The sequence below is a fragment of the Dermacentor albipictus genome, chromosome 2 (assembly GCF_038994185.2).
Source record: "Dermacentor albipictus isolate Rhodes 1998 colony chromosome 2, USDA_Dalb.pri_finalv2, whole genome shotgun sequence".
In the NCBI taxonomy this organism is placed as follows: Eukaryota; Metazoa; Arthropoda; class Arachnida; order Ixodida; family Ixodidae; genus Dermacentor; species Dermacentor albipictus.
In genome coordinates this window covers 132170359-132188623 of record NC_091822.1, presented here as the reverse complement: position 1 = coordinate 132188623, position 18265 = coordinate 132170359, and the positions used below count along the sequence as shown (strand labels likewise).

The 18265-nt window shown below is 45.2% G+C and overlaps 1 protein-coding gene and 1 long non-coding RNA gene across 2 annotated transcripts in view; both read right to left on the bottom strand.

Moving 5' to 3' along the window:
- Positions 1-18011, bottom strand: part of LOC135917832 (E3 ubiquitin-protein ligase MIB1-like) — a 72810-nt gene extending 54799 nt beyond the window's left edge. Inside the window, exons 1-2 of the mRNA XM_065451437.2 lie at positions 17741-18011; positions 1024-1075 (exon numbers count right to left, since the gene is read on the bottom strand). Of these exons, the coding sequence (XP_065307509.1) occupies positions 1024-1063 (40 nt within the window). The 5' untranslated portion in view covers positions 1064-1075; positions 17741-18011. The remainder of the gene's footprint in view (positions 1-1023; positions 1076-17740) is intronic.
- On the bottom strand, positions 6241-7503 carry LOC135917430 (uncharacterized). Its single transcript, XR_010569275.1, has 3 exons — positions 7228-7503; positions 7042-7138; positions 6241-6327 (listed from the first exon to the last, which is right to left on the bottom strand). It is a non-coding gene; the product is annotated as an uncharacterized lncRNA (long non-coding RNA).
- Positions 18012-18265: the final 254 nt, after the last annotated feature.

Sequence of the window (18265 nt, the reverse complement as noted above, 5' to 3'; positions counted from 1 at the left end):
AGATAGATAGATAGATAGATAGATAGATAGATAGATAGATAGATAGATAGATAGATAGATAGATAGATAGATACATAGATACATGCATGCATGCATACATACATACATACATACATACATACATACATACATACATACATACATACATACATACATACATACATACATACATACATACATACATACATACATACATACATACATACATACATACATACATACATACATACATACATACATACATACATACATACATACATACATACATACATACATACATACATACATACATACATACATACATACATACATACATACATACATACATACATACATACATACATACATACATACATACATACATACATACATACATACATACATACATACATACATACATACATACATACATACATACATACATACATACATACATACATACATACATACATACATACATACATACATACATACATACATACATACATACATACATACATACATACATACATACATACATACATACATACATACATACATACATACATACATACATACATACATACATACATACATACATACATACATACATACATACATACATACATAGATAGATAGATAGATAGATAGATAGATAGATAGATAGATAGATAGATAGATAGATAGATAGATAGATAGATAGATAGATAGATAGATAGATAGATAGATAGATAGATAGATAGATAGATACTTATATACATACATAGATAAAGTGGTCAGCTCGAATGACTGCGGCTATGATTAGCGACGTTAAGAGCTAGTTGCTCGCGGCATTTGCCCACGTGAATGAGTGAGTGAGTGAGTGAAGAAACATTTATTGTAGGTCCGGCGAGGACGCGAACTCGTCGCGCACCCGGCTAGTCCCACGTCGGGACCGGCAGGTCTAGCCCACCGGCCCGGTCGCGGGCACGCCGGACAGCCAGTTATGCCTTTTATCCGGTTATTCAGTTATGCCTTTTATCCGGCAATCTTACTCGTACTTACTCGTATCTTCTGAAGAAGCCCTGGAATTAGTGGCCCCCATCTTGGCAGGTAGCTGCAAGTTAATAAACAGAGTCACGCTCTCAGGCCTATATTGTCAGATGTGATAGCACATATATATATATATATATATCTTACACATGGTGTTATTAGCAGCACCAAAGTGTTTAGATTGCCCTTGGCAGATAGCACAATCTAGATAGCACCCTTGCCTAAATTACTCGGTGAGGCGGCCATTACTTCTACGAGAAATCAAATGTTCAATTGAATAATTAACGTGATTGCTCTATGTGGCGTAAAGTAAATAATTATGAAAGTTAATTATCTGAATTACATTAATTATTCAATTGAACATATTGATTTCTCGAAGTAATGGCCGCCTCATCGAGTGATTTAGATTAAGGATTAGAATTGTGCTATCTGCCATAAGAAAGCTTTAAAAAATTTGGTGCAGCTAAAAAAACATCCTGTGTGTATAGTGGGGCGAAGAATCGTTCGACGCGTCGGCTTACACATGAAACAAAAGGAAGGCAGAATGAAGCAAGAAGAGTTGCGCTTCAATTCAGAGAGAGTTTGCGAAGTGGACTTTTCTTCACCGGGGAATATCGGTTTCTGTACATCATATGCCTAAAACTTTTTTTTAACTTTTGCTTTTGACAAACTACAGAGCTTTCGCAATAGAGGAACTCAGCAGCGCTTGAAGCATTGCCGAAATAGTCACAGTATTGATTGCGATAGCAAATTAGTGGACGGCTATACGCAGTAAGGAAGAAGAAGCCGAGGTGCGGACGCCCCTCACATCGGCTACGTTGCTTTTCAATGTTTGTGCAGCCATCTTTACCACCATCACGGATTCAAGCACATCACTGGATTTGTGAAGCCACCGGGAATCGGCGGACACCTTTCTTTAAGGAGGGACTTCCATTTCTGGACATTTACTGGCCTTTCTCGGTGCATCGAACGTGTGCGGCTAGCAAGGCCCAAGTAGGCCTACTGGCCCCGCCGGGCCGCAATGGCGGAAACGCGAATGGAAGATGAAGGCGCTACCGGATTAGAAGATAATGAGGAAGATCTAGGATTTTCGTTTCATTTCCTCCAGTTAGCTTTACCATTTTCAGTTTTTAATAAAGATAGCCTAATTTCATCCAAATCTTGGCCAATCCCCCCCAGTGGGTGTGCGCCATCGCAAAGGTATGCCATACCATACCATACTGGCAAATTGTGACAACCTGGAAATCTCGCGCCACCACAAGGACTGATGGCGATGGGAAAACATCACCGCAGAACCTGCAAAAGCAAGACAAAACAGCAGCAAGAACAAGGGACCTACAACCACTACGTTCAAGAACCGGATTGTCAAGGGATCAAGGATGCCCCAATTGCCCGAATAGCACAGCAAAAATCATCATCCGCCCACGATGAGGTCTCAACTTGAGCAAAGTGAGCACCACTGCGATAGGCTTGGCGATTATTGAAGTACCCGCCGTGGTTGCTCAGTGGCTATGGTGTTGGGCTGCTGAGCACGAGGTCGCGGGATCGAATCCCGGCCACGGCGGCCGCATTTCGATGGGGGCGAAATGCGAAAACACCCGTGTACTTAGATTTAGGTGCACGTTAAAGAACCCCAGGTGGTCGAAGTTTCCGGAGTCCTCCACTACGGCGTGCCTCATAATCAGAAAGTGGTTTTGGCACGAAAAGCACCATAATTTTTTTTTATTATTGAAGTATTGGGCCTGACTCCGGAACAAGCACGAGGATGTCGTTTGCCCTAACTTCACGCAAAACATCGTGGTGGTTAGTACACCAGATCCCAGTCATGCTGCCTGGTATGTGCGAATCAAGTCGATCATTATAGTGGAAACCGAATATGAAGTTAACGCCTACGAGACAGCTTCGCATACCACGTGTGATTCGGGGAGTTGACTTCAGAGACCATCAGGCCACGATAGCGAAGAACATTGCGAATGACTTTAACGCACTGGCATTGACAGCCAAACGTATTAAATCTACGTGCTCGGTCATTGTTCTGTTTGATGAGATCAAGGTACCCATTTACGTCAGATACGAGTCGACCCTCGTGAGGTGCTACCTGTATAGGAAGCAGTTTGATGTCTGCTATGCTTGCGGAAAGATCGGGCATCGATCAGATGTATGTCCAACACCGGACGTGGTACAGTGCAAAGGATGTGGAACACATAACCCGGAGGACAATCACATGTGTGTGCCTAACTGTAAATTCTGTGGAGGGGACCACCCAACTGGGGACACAACTTGCCGACAGCGGTACCAAATTCCATACGTGGTGCGAATTCGACGACGAGAACGTAACAGATCTGCATCGGGGATAACATCAGCTCAGCTGCAATGGGATGCCCAAACGGGCACCAGGGGGCGCACGTGCTCAAGGAGCCCCACACGGCCAAGACGCCGCTCGCTGTCGAAGGGCAGAAGCCGTTCCAGATCACGTGAAGTGCTGGTGCGCTTCGAAGGAGGAGGGCAGACGCCTGGCGAAAAGACATGTGGAACAGCCAGGGCCGACAAAGTGAAAGGTATTGTGAGGGCTGCGGAGAGCGATGCGGGGCGGCCGGTCGGAGATAATGATTCCAGGATAGAAAAGCTAATTAAAGAAGTAACATATCTGAGAAAGGCAATTGAACTTACTAAGCAGGTTGTAGAACTTTGCAAGAACTCGCAGACTAGCTCCACAAAAGTAGCAATAGCCAAACCGGTGAATACTGACAACAGTCAGGAAGAAAACACACCAGCTCCAAAGAAATGGGCAATAAGCCCAGTAGAAACGACAATGTGCTCTGCTTTGGCAGAGATCAAGGAGGCGATTAAACAACTAGAGATGCCACAGATAAAACTAGCTTCAAAGCTGATAAGTTATGGAAATGGAGATTGACGACTGAAAAGAGGCTTACGAAAGTAGAAGCGTAAGGCGAGGACGACGATCCCTACCCTCAGAAGCAGAAAGCGTCAGATCACTCCGTGGCGCGTCGGGGGATTCCACGAAGCGTTCTCTAGCGGGTAGCAGTAAGGTGTGTTCTATAAGCAATGGCTAGCTGGGGGAGCTTTACCGAATGGCAAAAGTACTGCCGAGGTTTTTATCACAAAAAAGCACCTCTCATGCAGTTAATAAAAATATCTCCAGTTGAATTGAAAATTATGCTGCAGGAAACCTTGGCGGATGCGATCAGCCTATCCGGATACAAAGCTACATGCAGGGGCAAAGAACCGGGTAGGGGGCTAGCCACGCTCGTAGATAAAAATATGCCATACATAGAACATGATATGCGCCTTGGACTAAACATAATAGAATACTTGTGGAAATCACTTTTAAAAGGAATAGAAGTAAACCGCAAAGCCTCTTCTGTCTCAATGTTTATAGCAGCCTTATACAGCGACATGAAACAGTTTCCGTGCACTTCTTAATGAGATTATGGCTGTTACTAAGCACGCTCCACTCCTTATAGGAGGGATTTCAACGCCCCACATCAAATCTGGGGATATCGCTGGAATACTAAGAAAGGGAAGGACCCTGGCACCTAGCTACAGATCTTAGTCTCTCCCTCATCACTGACCGAGCTTACTCCACTAGGTGTGGTACATCTACATGCAGGAACACCACCCCAGATCTTACTTTTGTATCACATTTAGCAAACGCTGGCTGCAATAACTCCAATATTGACCTGCGTAGTGATCATTAGTTATGTAGTGCAAAATAAGGGGCAGTGGGGTTGTGGCTATCAGAGAGACAACGACGACGACAGAGAAAAACCTTGTTTCGGTGCTCGATCGGCTATACCACCTCCCGATGCTCTATCGTTCTAGTCGCGAACGCTTACTGCCCAAAGAGCTTCGCGACATTTGGTGGAAGGTTCTGGGCCTTTTGCAAACCTGGAACTCCGAAGCCGGACGATCCCTGTCACATCTCCCATGCCTGAGGAGACTAGTACTACCGAGCCAACCATGGCACTGCCTCCGGTCGTCTGTCCCATGGGCCTAGATGTACGCAAGGAAATGCTAAAATCAGAATTATTGCAGCTAATTTCCGAACAGGCGAGTGAGGAAGAAATTGAAATGGGGTTGGAACTTCTGAAAAAAAAAAGAGAAGAACGGGACAGAAATAGAGAGGAACGTGAGTTAAGAAAAATGCAACTTGAAGTTGAAAGCAAACGTTTCGAGTTGTCTCAAGGAAGTGAAGGAGCTCTGGGACGATGAAGTGAGGCAGAATCATACCGCATGGACAGGCTATTAAAGCCATTTGAGGTCGGGACCGACATAGGCTTGTTCCTATGCAATTTCGAAAGGACTTGCGAGAAGATGAACTTCGGTCCGAGTACATGGCCACAACGGTTGCTGTCTATGTTGCCGTGTGAGGCGGCGGAAGTAATCGCCAGACTCAGTTCAAAGGATGCATATGATTATGCGAAAGTTAAATCTACTCCCCTGAAGAAATGCCGCCTTTCAGCCGAAGCTTTTCGGCAAAGGTTTAGGAACGCAGGCAAGAAAGATAGCGACGGGTATCCGGAGTTTGCATATAGCTTAAAGGCCAACCTAGTCGAGTGGCTGAAAAGCGCGGAAGCGTACGTCAGCAGAGACATGATCATTGAATGCATGTGTCTAGAGCAGTTTTACAAAACCATCCCCCAAGCTGTGAAACTGTGGGTGCAAGACAGAGGGAATGTAAACATTGGGGAAAGGGCGGCTGAATTAGCCGAAGAGTACGCAACGCGTAGAAAGTTGAACGCCGAGGACGGTAAATGGGACGGTCGAAATAGAGCGCGGAAACCATTTCCGTTCGAAAAGGGTTCGCAGACTAGACGACCGGAGCCTGTAGACGTGGAGGAAAAGCGCGCAGAATAGTGCGAGGAGAAATTAAACGGGGAAACAGTACCAAAAGAACAGAAAAGAAAATTCAAGTGTTTCAGACCAATCCGCTGCTATAAATGGGATCGGTGGGATTGACCTCCCAATCCCTACACCGTTAAATGTGACCGTCATTCATCACTAACCATCATTCACAGCTGCTGCAAGTTTTCGATATATGCGATACAGACACGTATATTTAAACGCATTTCAAATGTTCACACGCGCACATTTTATGCAGAGCTTAATTTTACGATTCATACCGCAAACTTAACTACATGCTTCGTAGTAGCAAATCTGTGAGTAGAAAAAGATTCAAGATGCACGAGCTTCTAGATCAAATTTATTTCGTACAAGGGAATGAATGAGCAATGGCTGGTGGCAGCAGGGGATGAGTGCCGGTTCTTGGAGCCTTGGGTGAAGGATTCAAAGCCACTGGAAAGGTAACAAGTTATTAAGAATAACAACAAGTTATTTTTATTGCACTATAATCACATAATATAGCAAACTTGCGAAGTAATTATTCATACATTGCAGACTGTAATATGACAACACATTTGTCTTTATCTCTTCATACTCCTCAGGTTATTTTACTATAACACGGCACTTATTAAACGTACAAAATAATTTCACATTCCTCACGTCGACTAAGGCTGATTGAATGAGCAACATATTGCGGGCGGTAAATGCTGAAGCTATCACAGCTGTCTCATCAGGGGGAGCACACCATGTTTTCGCATACTACAAAACAATGAACACGAGTACATTAATCGACCTTACATGAAAAATGAGGACGCCGACAGAAAATTAAAAAGAAAGACAGTGGAGGATAACCAGGGTGCAGCCGGCAACTTGTATCTGCTAGTATTTACTTTGTTTTAAGCACACTGTTCTCGAGCCGCATAGCCAGGACAATCGTACAAGCAGCACAGCGAATTGGGCGAGTTGGTAAGTTAACATTCTTGACGTATATGTGCAGCACGACGCAGACGTGTCATGCATTCTTTGTCCCGCGTCTGTGTCGCGTTGCACATATACTACAAATATTGCACAAGTGAACAACCTCTCATGCCAGACGTACGCATTTCAGCGTGTACAGGAGTGTCACTCGAGATAAATGCTGCTTTAGTGTAAACAAGCCGAACTCACCTCTGCAAACAAGGCGAGCGCACCTCACATATCCTGGCCCCATTCGGAGCTGGCCGGTCTCGTCCGTCCGCACGTGCGATTTGCGCAGTTTGGTGCGCTGCAACCCGTAATAGTGGAATACAAGTTTCAAAATGATGTGTTTCTTACCATTTCACCAAAGTTATCAAATATCAGCGAACACCGTACCTGCAACCCGGAGCGGATAAGTGCAACGCTCGCTTGACGGTCCGCTGATTGCAATTTCGATGACACTCACAGAAACGAGCCGGTGCCGTGCCCGTAAAGTTGGCTTCGCAGCGGTGCAGTTGATCATTTGACGTCATTTTTGTACCACGTGATAGCGTTCGGCGAATAGCGGTGTGAGCGGCGTCGGAAAAGTTATGCGCAACTCTGCTTCCTGCGGGAGAATATACAGGAACACTAACAGCGAGCACAGCCACATAGAAATGGCGACAGGGCGCTATGAGCAGCATCAGTGATTTCGTCTGACAAAAATTCACAATGCTATGCCATGCTGCATTGTCTCCCGCTCTCAAAAGCAACCTAATAAGATTGTTATTATCGACATTACACTACTTCAGATCGATTACTAAACCAGAGAGAGAGAGAGGAATACAGGAAGGCAGGGATGTTAACCAGTCAGTAGTCTGGTTGGCTACCCTACGCTGGGGGATGGGAGAAGGGGTGAGAGAGAAGGGAGAGAGAAAGTGTAGATACGTGTATGGACAGTGCTTGAGTTAAAGCTGCTCGCGCAAACCAGAAGTTCTGAGAAAACACAAAAGTGCCTTCACTGCCTTCTGAGCCGATGATCGGTAGGGACGGTGCTCTAGTATTGTCTGTTCACTCAGAGGACGATCATCTAATTTCCTCAATGTGTTGGACAAAGGTTGTCTTTGTGTTTGAAATTGAGAACAATGGCACAATAAGTGGTCAGTGTTCTCCTCGCATCCGCAAACATCACATGCAGGACTATCAGCCATTACAATTAGTGCTGAGTAGGCATTCGTGAAGGCAACTCCAAGCCATAACCGACACAGAAAGAGACGCTTCACGTCGGTGCATACCGACTGGAGGTCTGAGTTGAAGTGACGGGTTTAGTCTGTGCAGTCTTGTGCGCCGTGTAGGTACGGTATTCCACTCTGCTAAGAAGAACGTGCGTGCTAGAATGCCAAGTTGTCTCGCGGCTTCCGTCCTTGAGAGAGGAATGGGGACGCAGCGGTCTTCTTGGTTTGACGTCCGAGCTGCCTTATCGACGTCATCATTACCAATGATACCGCAATGACCTGGTATCACCTGAAAAGAGATATTATGGCCGTTTTCTCTTAAGTGATGGACAAGTTCCGCGATTTCGCACGTGAGCTGATCGTGAGTTCCATGTTGGAGAAACGACTGCACACATTGCAAGGCCGGCCTTGAATCGCAGAAGACTGCCCATTTTCTAGGACTTTCAGCATTTATCACTTGAAGCGCGTCGCGGAGAGCCGCGAGCTCTGCAGCTGTAGATGTAGTGACATGGGAAGTTTTTAACCGCTTGGTTATTCTCATTGCTGGTATAACTACAGCGCCACCGGAACTGGTTGATGTAGTTAATCCATCAGTGTAGACGTGTGCGCAGTCACTGTATTTCTCGTACAATTCTGAGAAGTTAGTTGCTTGAGCGCTGATGATGGCAAGTCCGACTTTTTCTGAAGTCCTGGGATTGTAAGGTTCACTTGAGTACGGCGCATACACCATGGAGGAATGGAAGGACTTGCCGCAGGTGTGTAACCTAACCTGAAAGAGGCACGGTGCGCGAAGACAGTCGCACTGAAGGTCGCGTGGGGCCTATCTACTGGGAGACTTGCTAGGTGGTGGGTAGGGGTTCGGGCGAAGTATGTTATGTGCACACGCATTGTTTCAATGCTAATGTACGTTCTAATAGTGGAATCTTGAGCGACTGCAATAACTTCAGTCGTTGACGCACTCCATCTTAGGTTGAGGTAATTATTTTTTTTAGGCGACACCGCGATGCGGAGATCATCTGAACACGCTGCGGCAATGAGAGCATTGTTAGTGACAATGTGCAGTCTAGTAACGCGCAGAAAATGGCGGCCGTGATAATGCCCACTTCGAAACAATAACGTTGGAGATTAGCGGTAAACTTTGCTACGCTTGTGCAAAGTATCGCGCTCGATATAGCTGCGCATGATGTTTGCTTGCTTCTCAACTCGCGGTCCTTTTTTACAGCGAAGCTGTATAGGTCTAAAACCCAGGGTTTTGTGACGTCTGAGTGCAAAAAAAGAACTATCAACATGTGGGCCCATCCTGGTGATGGATAAGAAAGGGTCTAAGCTCAATCGCACATACCTTGTAGGCTCGGGGACCTGTAACGCGTCCTTCAACTACCCTTGCCACACCTGGGACCTAAGCTATCATCATTAGAAATGGCTGGAGCGTCGTCGTCTCCTTTCGTCGTCGTCTCCTTTGAGCGGCAACAGAGCTGGCTCCGTTGCCGCTCATCATTCCAGCGTAAAGTTTCACTTCTGTCGTCATAATAGGAAGGTCGCGTATACGGGGGTATGATGCATGGCTTAAGGGGAGTATGAGCCAAACATTGTCTTACGTGACGGACACATTTAATAAAAGAGGTGATACGCGAATGTGCGTGCGTACCTATATCGTCACGATGCCCACAGATCAGGACAAATGTGTTCGTACCTTATTTCAAAATTCTGTGTCACCCCTGTGTCGTGCGCTAAACAGCTTCGCTGGCCATCTCCCTTCACAGAGTGGAATGGCTCATGAATTTTTTTAGATTTTTCCTTGGCGATGTCTCTGTGATAAGCAGGCATTGTTTCGCTGCCACATTATCTTCTCTTTTTTCGCATGTAAAAATACACCGACCACGTGGCACATAAACACAAGTGCATTGTGCTGTTGCCCTGCTCGTTACACGATCTAGCAGCACGTAGAACCCTACAGCGAACCGTGCCGTTATTTGTTGCCGTCGTTGTTGGCGAGCTTTGGAAGCCATTACCACAGTAACCATTTCAAGAACTGATAACGTATCCGGCAGGATGCCTTGTACTTTTCCGCGTGCTGTGGGATCATGTAATCGGAAGTGCTCTCCACGTCATTGTGAAAATTGGCAAGCCCCGGTTATCACATGTGTTTCCGTAAACACCGACAAAACGCATTTGTCTGTCCGATAATAGCGCGTGCCTCCGCTTACTACCCAGTGGCGATGGTGTTTCTGTAGTCGGGTACAAAGTGGGACACGATTTTCTGTCAGGGAATGTTTCAACGGAATCAAATGCGCGTAGGACGCGTCATAGCAAAGCCTGTGTATTAGGCAAGGTAATTCCCGCCCTGGATTGCGACAAAGTCCATTATTGCATCCTTAAAGGGATGCTAAAGCGAAACACTGAATCAGTTTAGATTGATAAAGTACTCTCAAACTCTAGATTCCTTGATCACGCGGTAATAGACTGATACTCGAAGAGAAAACGACGGTCAAAGTTTCATTTCTTAATCTCACGCCGAAACCCCAGGGTTGGTACGTCAATGTGACGTCAGGGATTGCGAAGGATTTCGCGTTTCGGCGATTCGGGGTTGAGTAAAAGCTCCAGAAACTTCTCGAGTTCAGCCTTTGGCCTTTCTAGAACACAAGGTAGCGCATCCCTACAGCTAAAATTTAACTAGGTCCGAGCAGATGGCGTCGAAATCTATGACGTCATGGAGAGATTGTGCGGTATTTTCAAGGCAGCATCGTTTTTCCCGGCTTTTCTCGTTTACCGAACGTCTTCATGGTGGTAATAAAGGCTTTTCCGATATTGTGTGAGGGTAATTTGATAATAAAGCTCAAACAATTATCCTCTTTAGTGTCCCTTAAAGGAGGGTCGCAGGATGCAGCATTACTGCAGACAGGCACCCGAAAGCCCCCTTCCCGCGATAGCAAATAGTTGAGCTATATGGTGCGTACAGCGTTCATGAGCGTGCGTGTGCGGCCATGAATTCAGGCTAAGGCACGTAAGGCACAACGAAGTTTGTTTGTTTGCTTGGTCTATTTATTTATTTATTTATTTACAACGCGATGGTGTTTCCAAGATTTCACGTGCACATGCATAAAGGCGCGTATATGAACGTTTGTGACAAGGTGAATTGTAACGTACAGTAACGTTCGTCCAATTATAGCTAGAGTAGCGGCAACGAAACATTTATACATAGTGTTCCAGTCAGTGGTAAGTGTGCAGAGAAAATGAATGCTTGGCTCAAATGTTTCTAAAGAAGATGTTATTGACTTTCCACCTGGCATGCCACGTGAAGCAGAACAGCGTGCCATCGAGGCTGTAGTGAAGAGTGGTCACATGAAAGAAAAAAAAAATAGAGAGCAAGGTTTCATCACATGATGTCGCATTCATGCCGTGATGTCTTCACGCGCAGAGAGAAAGAACAAAAGTTCGTGCTACCTGCTGCACCATCTGGAAACTCGCTACATCGAGTAGCCTACAAAACTATAAGCAGTTAGTCGAAGTGTTCCCGCGGCTTTATCGCTTCCTGTCAAAACATCCCAGTAAAAGGAGTCGCATCTAATGGCAAACATGCTCCGAATATGCATTCGTGCCTCAACTAGACGTTCCTCCTCCAATTTATGCCGCCTAGATGGTAGCGCCGTTACGCTGACACTGGCTTCGATAACCAATTTAGCGTCGTTTTTACGTGACGTCAGATAATCTTGGTACGTGTCAATACGTCATCGTAACGTTGTCGTCAATGTCTTCGTATTACTAAAAGGGCTCTTTTTCTCTCTTTTTTTGGCACGAGCATCGAGCCAGCACATTACAGAACTTCCGGTTCCCCTCCTGATACGACCGGGGAGACAATTTGAAATAAATAAGAAAAAATACAAAGAATAGTACAGTACAAATTTCATGGCTGTCATCATAGATGTGATATCATATCATAAGTTTACTAAGAACTTGTGTTAATGAAGTGATTGGAATAATTATAATTATTTAGGAATGATTGGGAAGACGGGGGACTAAATTCAATATAAATCGGAAAGAAAAAGACAAAAATTGTACAGTACAAAATTCATGGGGTTCATTATATATGTCATCATCATTTATTGTTCCTTAAAGGCCCCTGTCGGGGTATTACATAAGGGGGGAGCGTGTACAAGGTAGAAAAGAACAAAGGTCAAAAACATAACAATCAACACAGGGACATAAAAAGAAGCAAGGAACGCAATAGTTAACACGGTGCTTGCCAATATTGCCTTGAAGCCACAAGCGCCACACATGTCGGCCAAAGGTTAGGGCAGCAGGGCGAGTACACAATGGTTACAGGGAAGAAAAAAAAACTCAATACAGGAAAAGAGATAAAATTTCATGAACACAAATTGGAGCAAAAAGAAACATGTCAACCCAGATGAATTAGCAGCATCGCCTTAAACCTTGTCGCGTCGTGCTCATTAGTTATTGAATCGGGCAGCAGGTTCCAATCTTCAATTGCGGTCGGAAAGAAGGATTTGTTAAAAGCACTAGTGGAGCCATGAAGTCGTTGGACGCTATTAGAATTGAATAGGCGGCGTGATGTACGAATGGGAGGAGATATAAGGGAACCGCGCAGATAGGGGAAATTGAAATATAACTTATGGAATAAACACAGGCGTGCAACTTTTCGTCTGAGAGCTAAGGAAGTGAGGCCAAGTGATAGTTTAATGGAGCTTACGCTGGAATGAAAGTCGTATGTCGATGATATGAAGCGTGCTGCACGGTTCTGGACGGATTCAAGCATGTTAATTATGTAGGACTGATGAGGACTCCAGATCGCGGATGCATATTCAAGCCTACTGCGGACAAAAGTTTCATATGCCAGTTTTCGTATGTTAGCGGGGGAAGTGGGAAGTGATCTTCTGATAAAACCAAGTGTACGTGAAGCGTCGGCCGTGATTTTTGTGATATGATCAACCCAAGTTAATTTGCTATTGATTGTGATGCCAAGGTAACGATAAGATTCTACCTGCAATAGGTCCTCAGAAAATAAAGAGTAAGGATAAATTAAATTAGGCCGCTTCCGAGACATTTGCATAAAACTGCACTTCCTAGTGTTTAATTCCATCATCCAAGATGTGCACCAATTTTCAATAAGCTTCAGATCTTTCTGGAGGGCGGCTTGATCGTCTTTAGTATTTATACGCCAGTAGACAATGCAATCATCTGCGAAAAGGCGGATGGTGGATGAGATGTTGAGTGGGAGGTCGTTAATAAAAATTAAGAAGAGAAGCGGGCCCAACACAGACCCCTGTGGTACTCCGGAGGTGACGCAAGTAGAACTTGAAGGAAGTCCGCCTATTACGGTGAACTGAGAGCGAGATGTGAGAAAGTTGTGAATCCAGTCTAAAACAAGTGGCTGAAGGTGAAGACCTGAAAGTTTGTACATAAGACGTTGATGTGGAACATGGTCGAATGCTTTGGAGAAATCAATATGGATGACATCGGTTTGAAACAAAGAATCAAGGTTTAGGTGAAGGTCCATGGTAAACTCGAATAACTGCGATTCACATGAATAGCCATGACGAAAGCCATGCTGATTTTTGAAGAAGAAGGAATTGGAATTCAGGTGGGATGCAATATGCGAGTATATAATATGCTCAAGAAGTTTACAAGGTATGCAAGTTAATGAAATAGGACGATAGTTCGACGGGTCGCTCCGGCTACCAACCTTGAATACAGGAACAACTTTGTTAATTTTCCAGTCACTAGGTATAGAACTGTCCGCAAGAGATTGATCAAAAATTATCTTTAGAAAATGAGAAGATACATTTTTTGTGTGTTTTAATAACTTCGCAGTGATGTTGTCTGGCCCGGCGGCACTGGACATGTTTAGTTTGTCTATTAGAGCACAAATGCCAGCAGTAGTGATGTTGATAAGGGCCATCGCAGGAATGTTAAAAAATGTTTGGTGTGGTGTATTCCAGGCAGGCTCATGTGTGAAGACTGATGTAAATTAAGAGTTCATGACGTCAGATCGAAGTTCTGGTGGCACCTGTGAACCATCAGGATATAAAAGGGTAATGCAATGAGTGTTGCTTGATTTGGATGATAACATCCGCCAGAATTTCTTTGGGTTTGTTAGTAGAATGCCATACAGATCATTGTGAAAAAACTCTTTTTGGACACCTAAGGAGACGCGTGTAATCCTGTAGGCATGCAAAATATTTCTTCCATTTAAAAGCCAGCACAGTTACTTTAACTTCACGAAAAAGACGCTTTTTCTTTTGAGAAATCCTCCTTAAGAGTTAGAATACCAAGGCTTGTTGGAGTCGCCGCGAATGCATATCAGCGGAACATAGGTTTCGACCAGTTCTGAAAGTTTATTTTTGAAAGCTAGCCAGTTTTCCTCGACAGACCTATTAGATGCGGATAGCCTGAAATGAAAAAAAAAAGGTTCTCAAGCTCTAGTTGATACGGGCGAAGTCTCCCTTTTTATAATCGCGAATGAACTCAACAGAGCGCTGCCGTTGGGGAAACGGAAGTGATAGGCTGAAAATAACTGGTTTTTGGTCACTGAAACCGTCACTGCTCGACATGGATTGGATGAGTTCAGGGCTGGACGTAAAGACTAAATCAATAGTGTTACTGCAACGTGTGGGAAAGTTTACTGTTTGGCTGAGGTTGAAAGTCATCACAACGTCAAGGAAATCTTTCGATTGACGAGAAAATGCGCACAAGTTTCCCCAGTAGATGACAGGGAAATTAAAGTCACCGCAGAGGATGTAATTGGCTTTAGGAAAACGAGTATTAAGATCGAGCAGAACCGAGTAAATATCAGTAGTAAAGGAACTGTCGCTGTCAGGAGAGCGATAACATGCAATAACTATGCATGTGGTTGTGGAAAGGGTAATTCTGATACAAAGAATTTCATGGCAGGAATGAGTCGTAAGAAGAGAAGAATTAAGGCTGGTTTAAATAAAGGCTAAAACAACCCCACCCCTGCGTGAAACCCTGTCACGTCAGTAGATAAACGGTTTATTGTTGTCAAGCAGTCCCTCAAAATTATGGGGTTTTACGTGCCAAAACCACTTTCTGATTATGAGGCACGCCGTAGTGGAGGACTCCGGAAATTTCGACCACATGGGGTTCCTTAACATGCACTTAAACTAAGTACACGGGTGTTTTCGCATTTCGCCCCCATCGAAATACGGCCGCCGTGGCCGGGATTCGATCCCGCGACCTCGTGCTCAGCAGCCCAACACCATAGCCACTGAGCAAACACGGCGGTTTTCAAGCAGTTCCTCGTCTAGGATATTTTCTGAGAGCCACGATTCTGTAAATATAGTGATATCGGTGCCATTGTCATCAAGAAAAGCTTCCACTGACTCTCTCTTCAGAAGATAGCTACGAATGTTTGCTAAAACAAATGCCATAGATTCACAAACATGTGGGCGTGACGGAGGCAAAAGTGGCTGACAGTGGGAGGGGAGCCTTGAAGTAGATAGTGACCGCTATGACCCATGCTCTAGCACGGAATCTGTATCAGCATTGTAGACAAACTGCTTGTTCCCTATGGTTAACTTGTCATACCGTACTTTGTATTTTCAGCCACTTTCTTTGCCGAACGCACGAAGTTTCTTTCGAGCTGTACGCACACGCGCTGAAAAATCTTCACGGATTGAAAAGTCAGTTTCCTTGAGCTTAGGGCCAGCAGAAAGGATTTTGCATTTATCTTTAAAATGCGAGAATTTGACTATTATTGGCCGTTTCTTCCCTTGCTCAAAGCGGCCTATATAAGCGATGCGCTCTTTCAATGTTGGCGGAATCGATTGATATGCTTAATTTATCTGAGCAGAAATAAATTACGGCCATTTCAGATTGCTCCCACGTTACATCCGCCGCGTCGGGCAGTCCGAAGAACAGCAGGTTATTTCGCCGAAGTCGGTTTTCGGAATCGTCAAATTTTTCTTTGAGGATTCGAATTTCGGATGAAAGGCTGTGAATATCCGAGTTTGAATTAGGCATTAGACTGACATCATTGCACTGACTCGTTGCGACAATTTTTTCCAACTTGTGCTCAGATATCAGAGCACAAGTTTAGTTGCAGGTTGAGTTACTGAACTGTCTGGATTAATTACAACTAAGTAGAAATTACTGATTACCCCACAGCAAAGCACAGAATCGAAGAGTTCAGAGACCCGCCACATGAGCACGACTTTGGGGAAATTCCTGGAAACCTTCAATTAGAAAGCTGAAGTAATGATATCATACAAGAAGGGGGCACGATATTTAACTGGCTGGTTAATGGAAAACAGTTGCCTACGAGTTCGGTTCGTGCGATGCGTTCGACTAAAGTTAAACTAAAGAACAGCAACGCCGAGGTGCGAGTACCGCTAAGAGGCACATAAGTCAAACATTACGGTCGCCTACAATTTTCTTTTTCGCGTGCGAAAAGCAAGCGGTAAAGTTTCTGCAGATTGTACTAGAATAGAGATCGCTACGGTTTTAAAGCGCCCAGGAACAGCCGCGAGTCCTTAGGTCGGTGCAGTGTTTTGTAATTCATTTGTGCAGTGCATGAAAAATCAATACACATTAGGTGTGTATTAAGTGCTTAAACGACACAAGAAAGCAATGAGAAATATGGAAATGCAAATAATCGCAGTATAGGCCTGACGGACTCGATTCTGCAGCGATTCAACTATTATGACTCACGAAGGAAAACAACTCGAAAACAGTGTCCCGTACGTGTAAACGTATGTTGACATGCTGGTATCACTTAAGATCAATACTTAGGAGCTTCGACACAAACGAGGACAAATTTTCAAAGCGGTCACCAATGACAAAATTGCTGGGCAACATTTGAAGAATAAAATTCCAGGCTAAAATCTCGTACCAGTGTTCTTAACACGTTCTACGAAGTCGCGATTTCAAAAGGTATTCGCAGAAAATGCAAATGCAAGAGGAGCAACAAGACACGTTCTTTCTTGCGAACGCGTTTTTTTTTTTTACGCCTAGCTCGAAGTATAGAGGCTGACACTACAACTTGTTCAGCTTTCCATCGTACGAAACTGCGAGTTCGTCTCAGCCACGGTGACTCACAATCGCGTGATCATACGCCCGTGTGCCGATGTTTCGGTGCGCGCTGACAAACGGCGTCCTTCATAATAAGTAACACCCCAGTAGGTTAGCAGACTAGCGGCAACTGCAGTCGGGATGGTGAGACGTTGCAAATACCGGTGCAATCGATCTATCGAGTGCCCGTGACAGGAGATTACGGTAAACACGTCGCATAGAGCGATAGAAGGGACAATCGCTTTATCTGCCGCCGTTTACTGCGCATTGCTGCCACGAATAGGTTTATGTTTGCTCGCTTTGCCATCCTTCCTCAGTGCGACTGAAAGTCGAGCGGGCTAGAACAGCGAGCTAGAACAGAGCTGCAGCTCAAAGGCAGGAATGCAATTGCCGGACACAAGCAGAAAGGCGTCGGTTTTCGTTCCTTCTGGCGTGCTTGTTTGCACGCCTGCCTTTGAGTAACGGGAACCCTTTTTTCAACTTTTGAATGTGTCAGTAAAGGTCGAAAAAGAAAACAGGCAACCTTTGGGCTCCGCGAAACCACCTTCTCGCGCATGAAGTACCTCCGACGAACACGTACGACGCGTACACGCATAGTTTCGGGCTGACTGCACGCTGCCGACATAAACAACCACCGAGCTTGCACTTACCTCACTGCGTCCAGCTCCCGCGGGCACTCGCTAAGCAGGCAGCAACGCTAGTACGACGTGAAGTGTCGATCCCTTTGAAAGTGTTGCTGCAAAAAAGGTCATCCAATCCTCCGCAAGGCTTCGGGCTCGTTCGATTCCTTTCTCTATGCTCGTTCCGTCAGTCTTCGTTGCTCTCCGACGGCTTCTTCCCGGTTGGCGACGAGCCGACGCGATTGCCAGCGACTCGGGCAACGTGTCCCGTCAGTCTCCGCGCTATCGTTACAACGCCCCCGCTGAAAAAAAAAGAAGGTAAGTACGAAAGCAAATAGAAAGCGTTGGCTCGCTCCGGATGACGTCGCCACCCTATGGCGGCAGTGCGGTCGCTTGGCGCGCTGAGGCGCTAGACCGCTTATTATTTCAACCTTCTCGGGCCTGAAAGCCGCGCAAGCACCGAATCGCTTTTCAAGCATGTTCTCATCACTGACATGCACGCTCCCCCCCCCCCCCCCAAGAAAAAAAAAAACGTTTTCTTGTTTACACAAACCG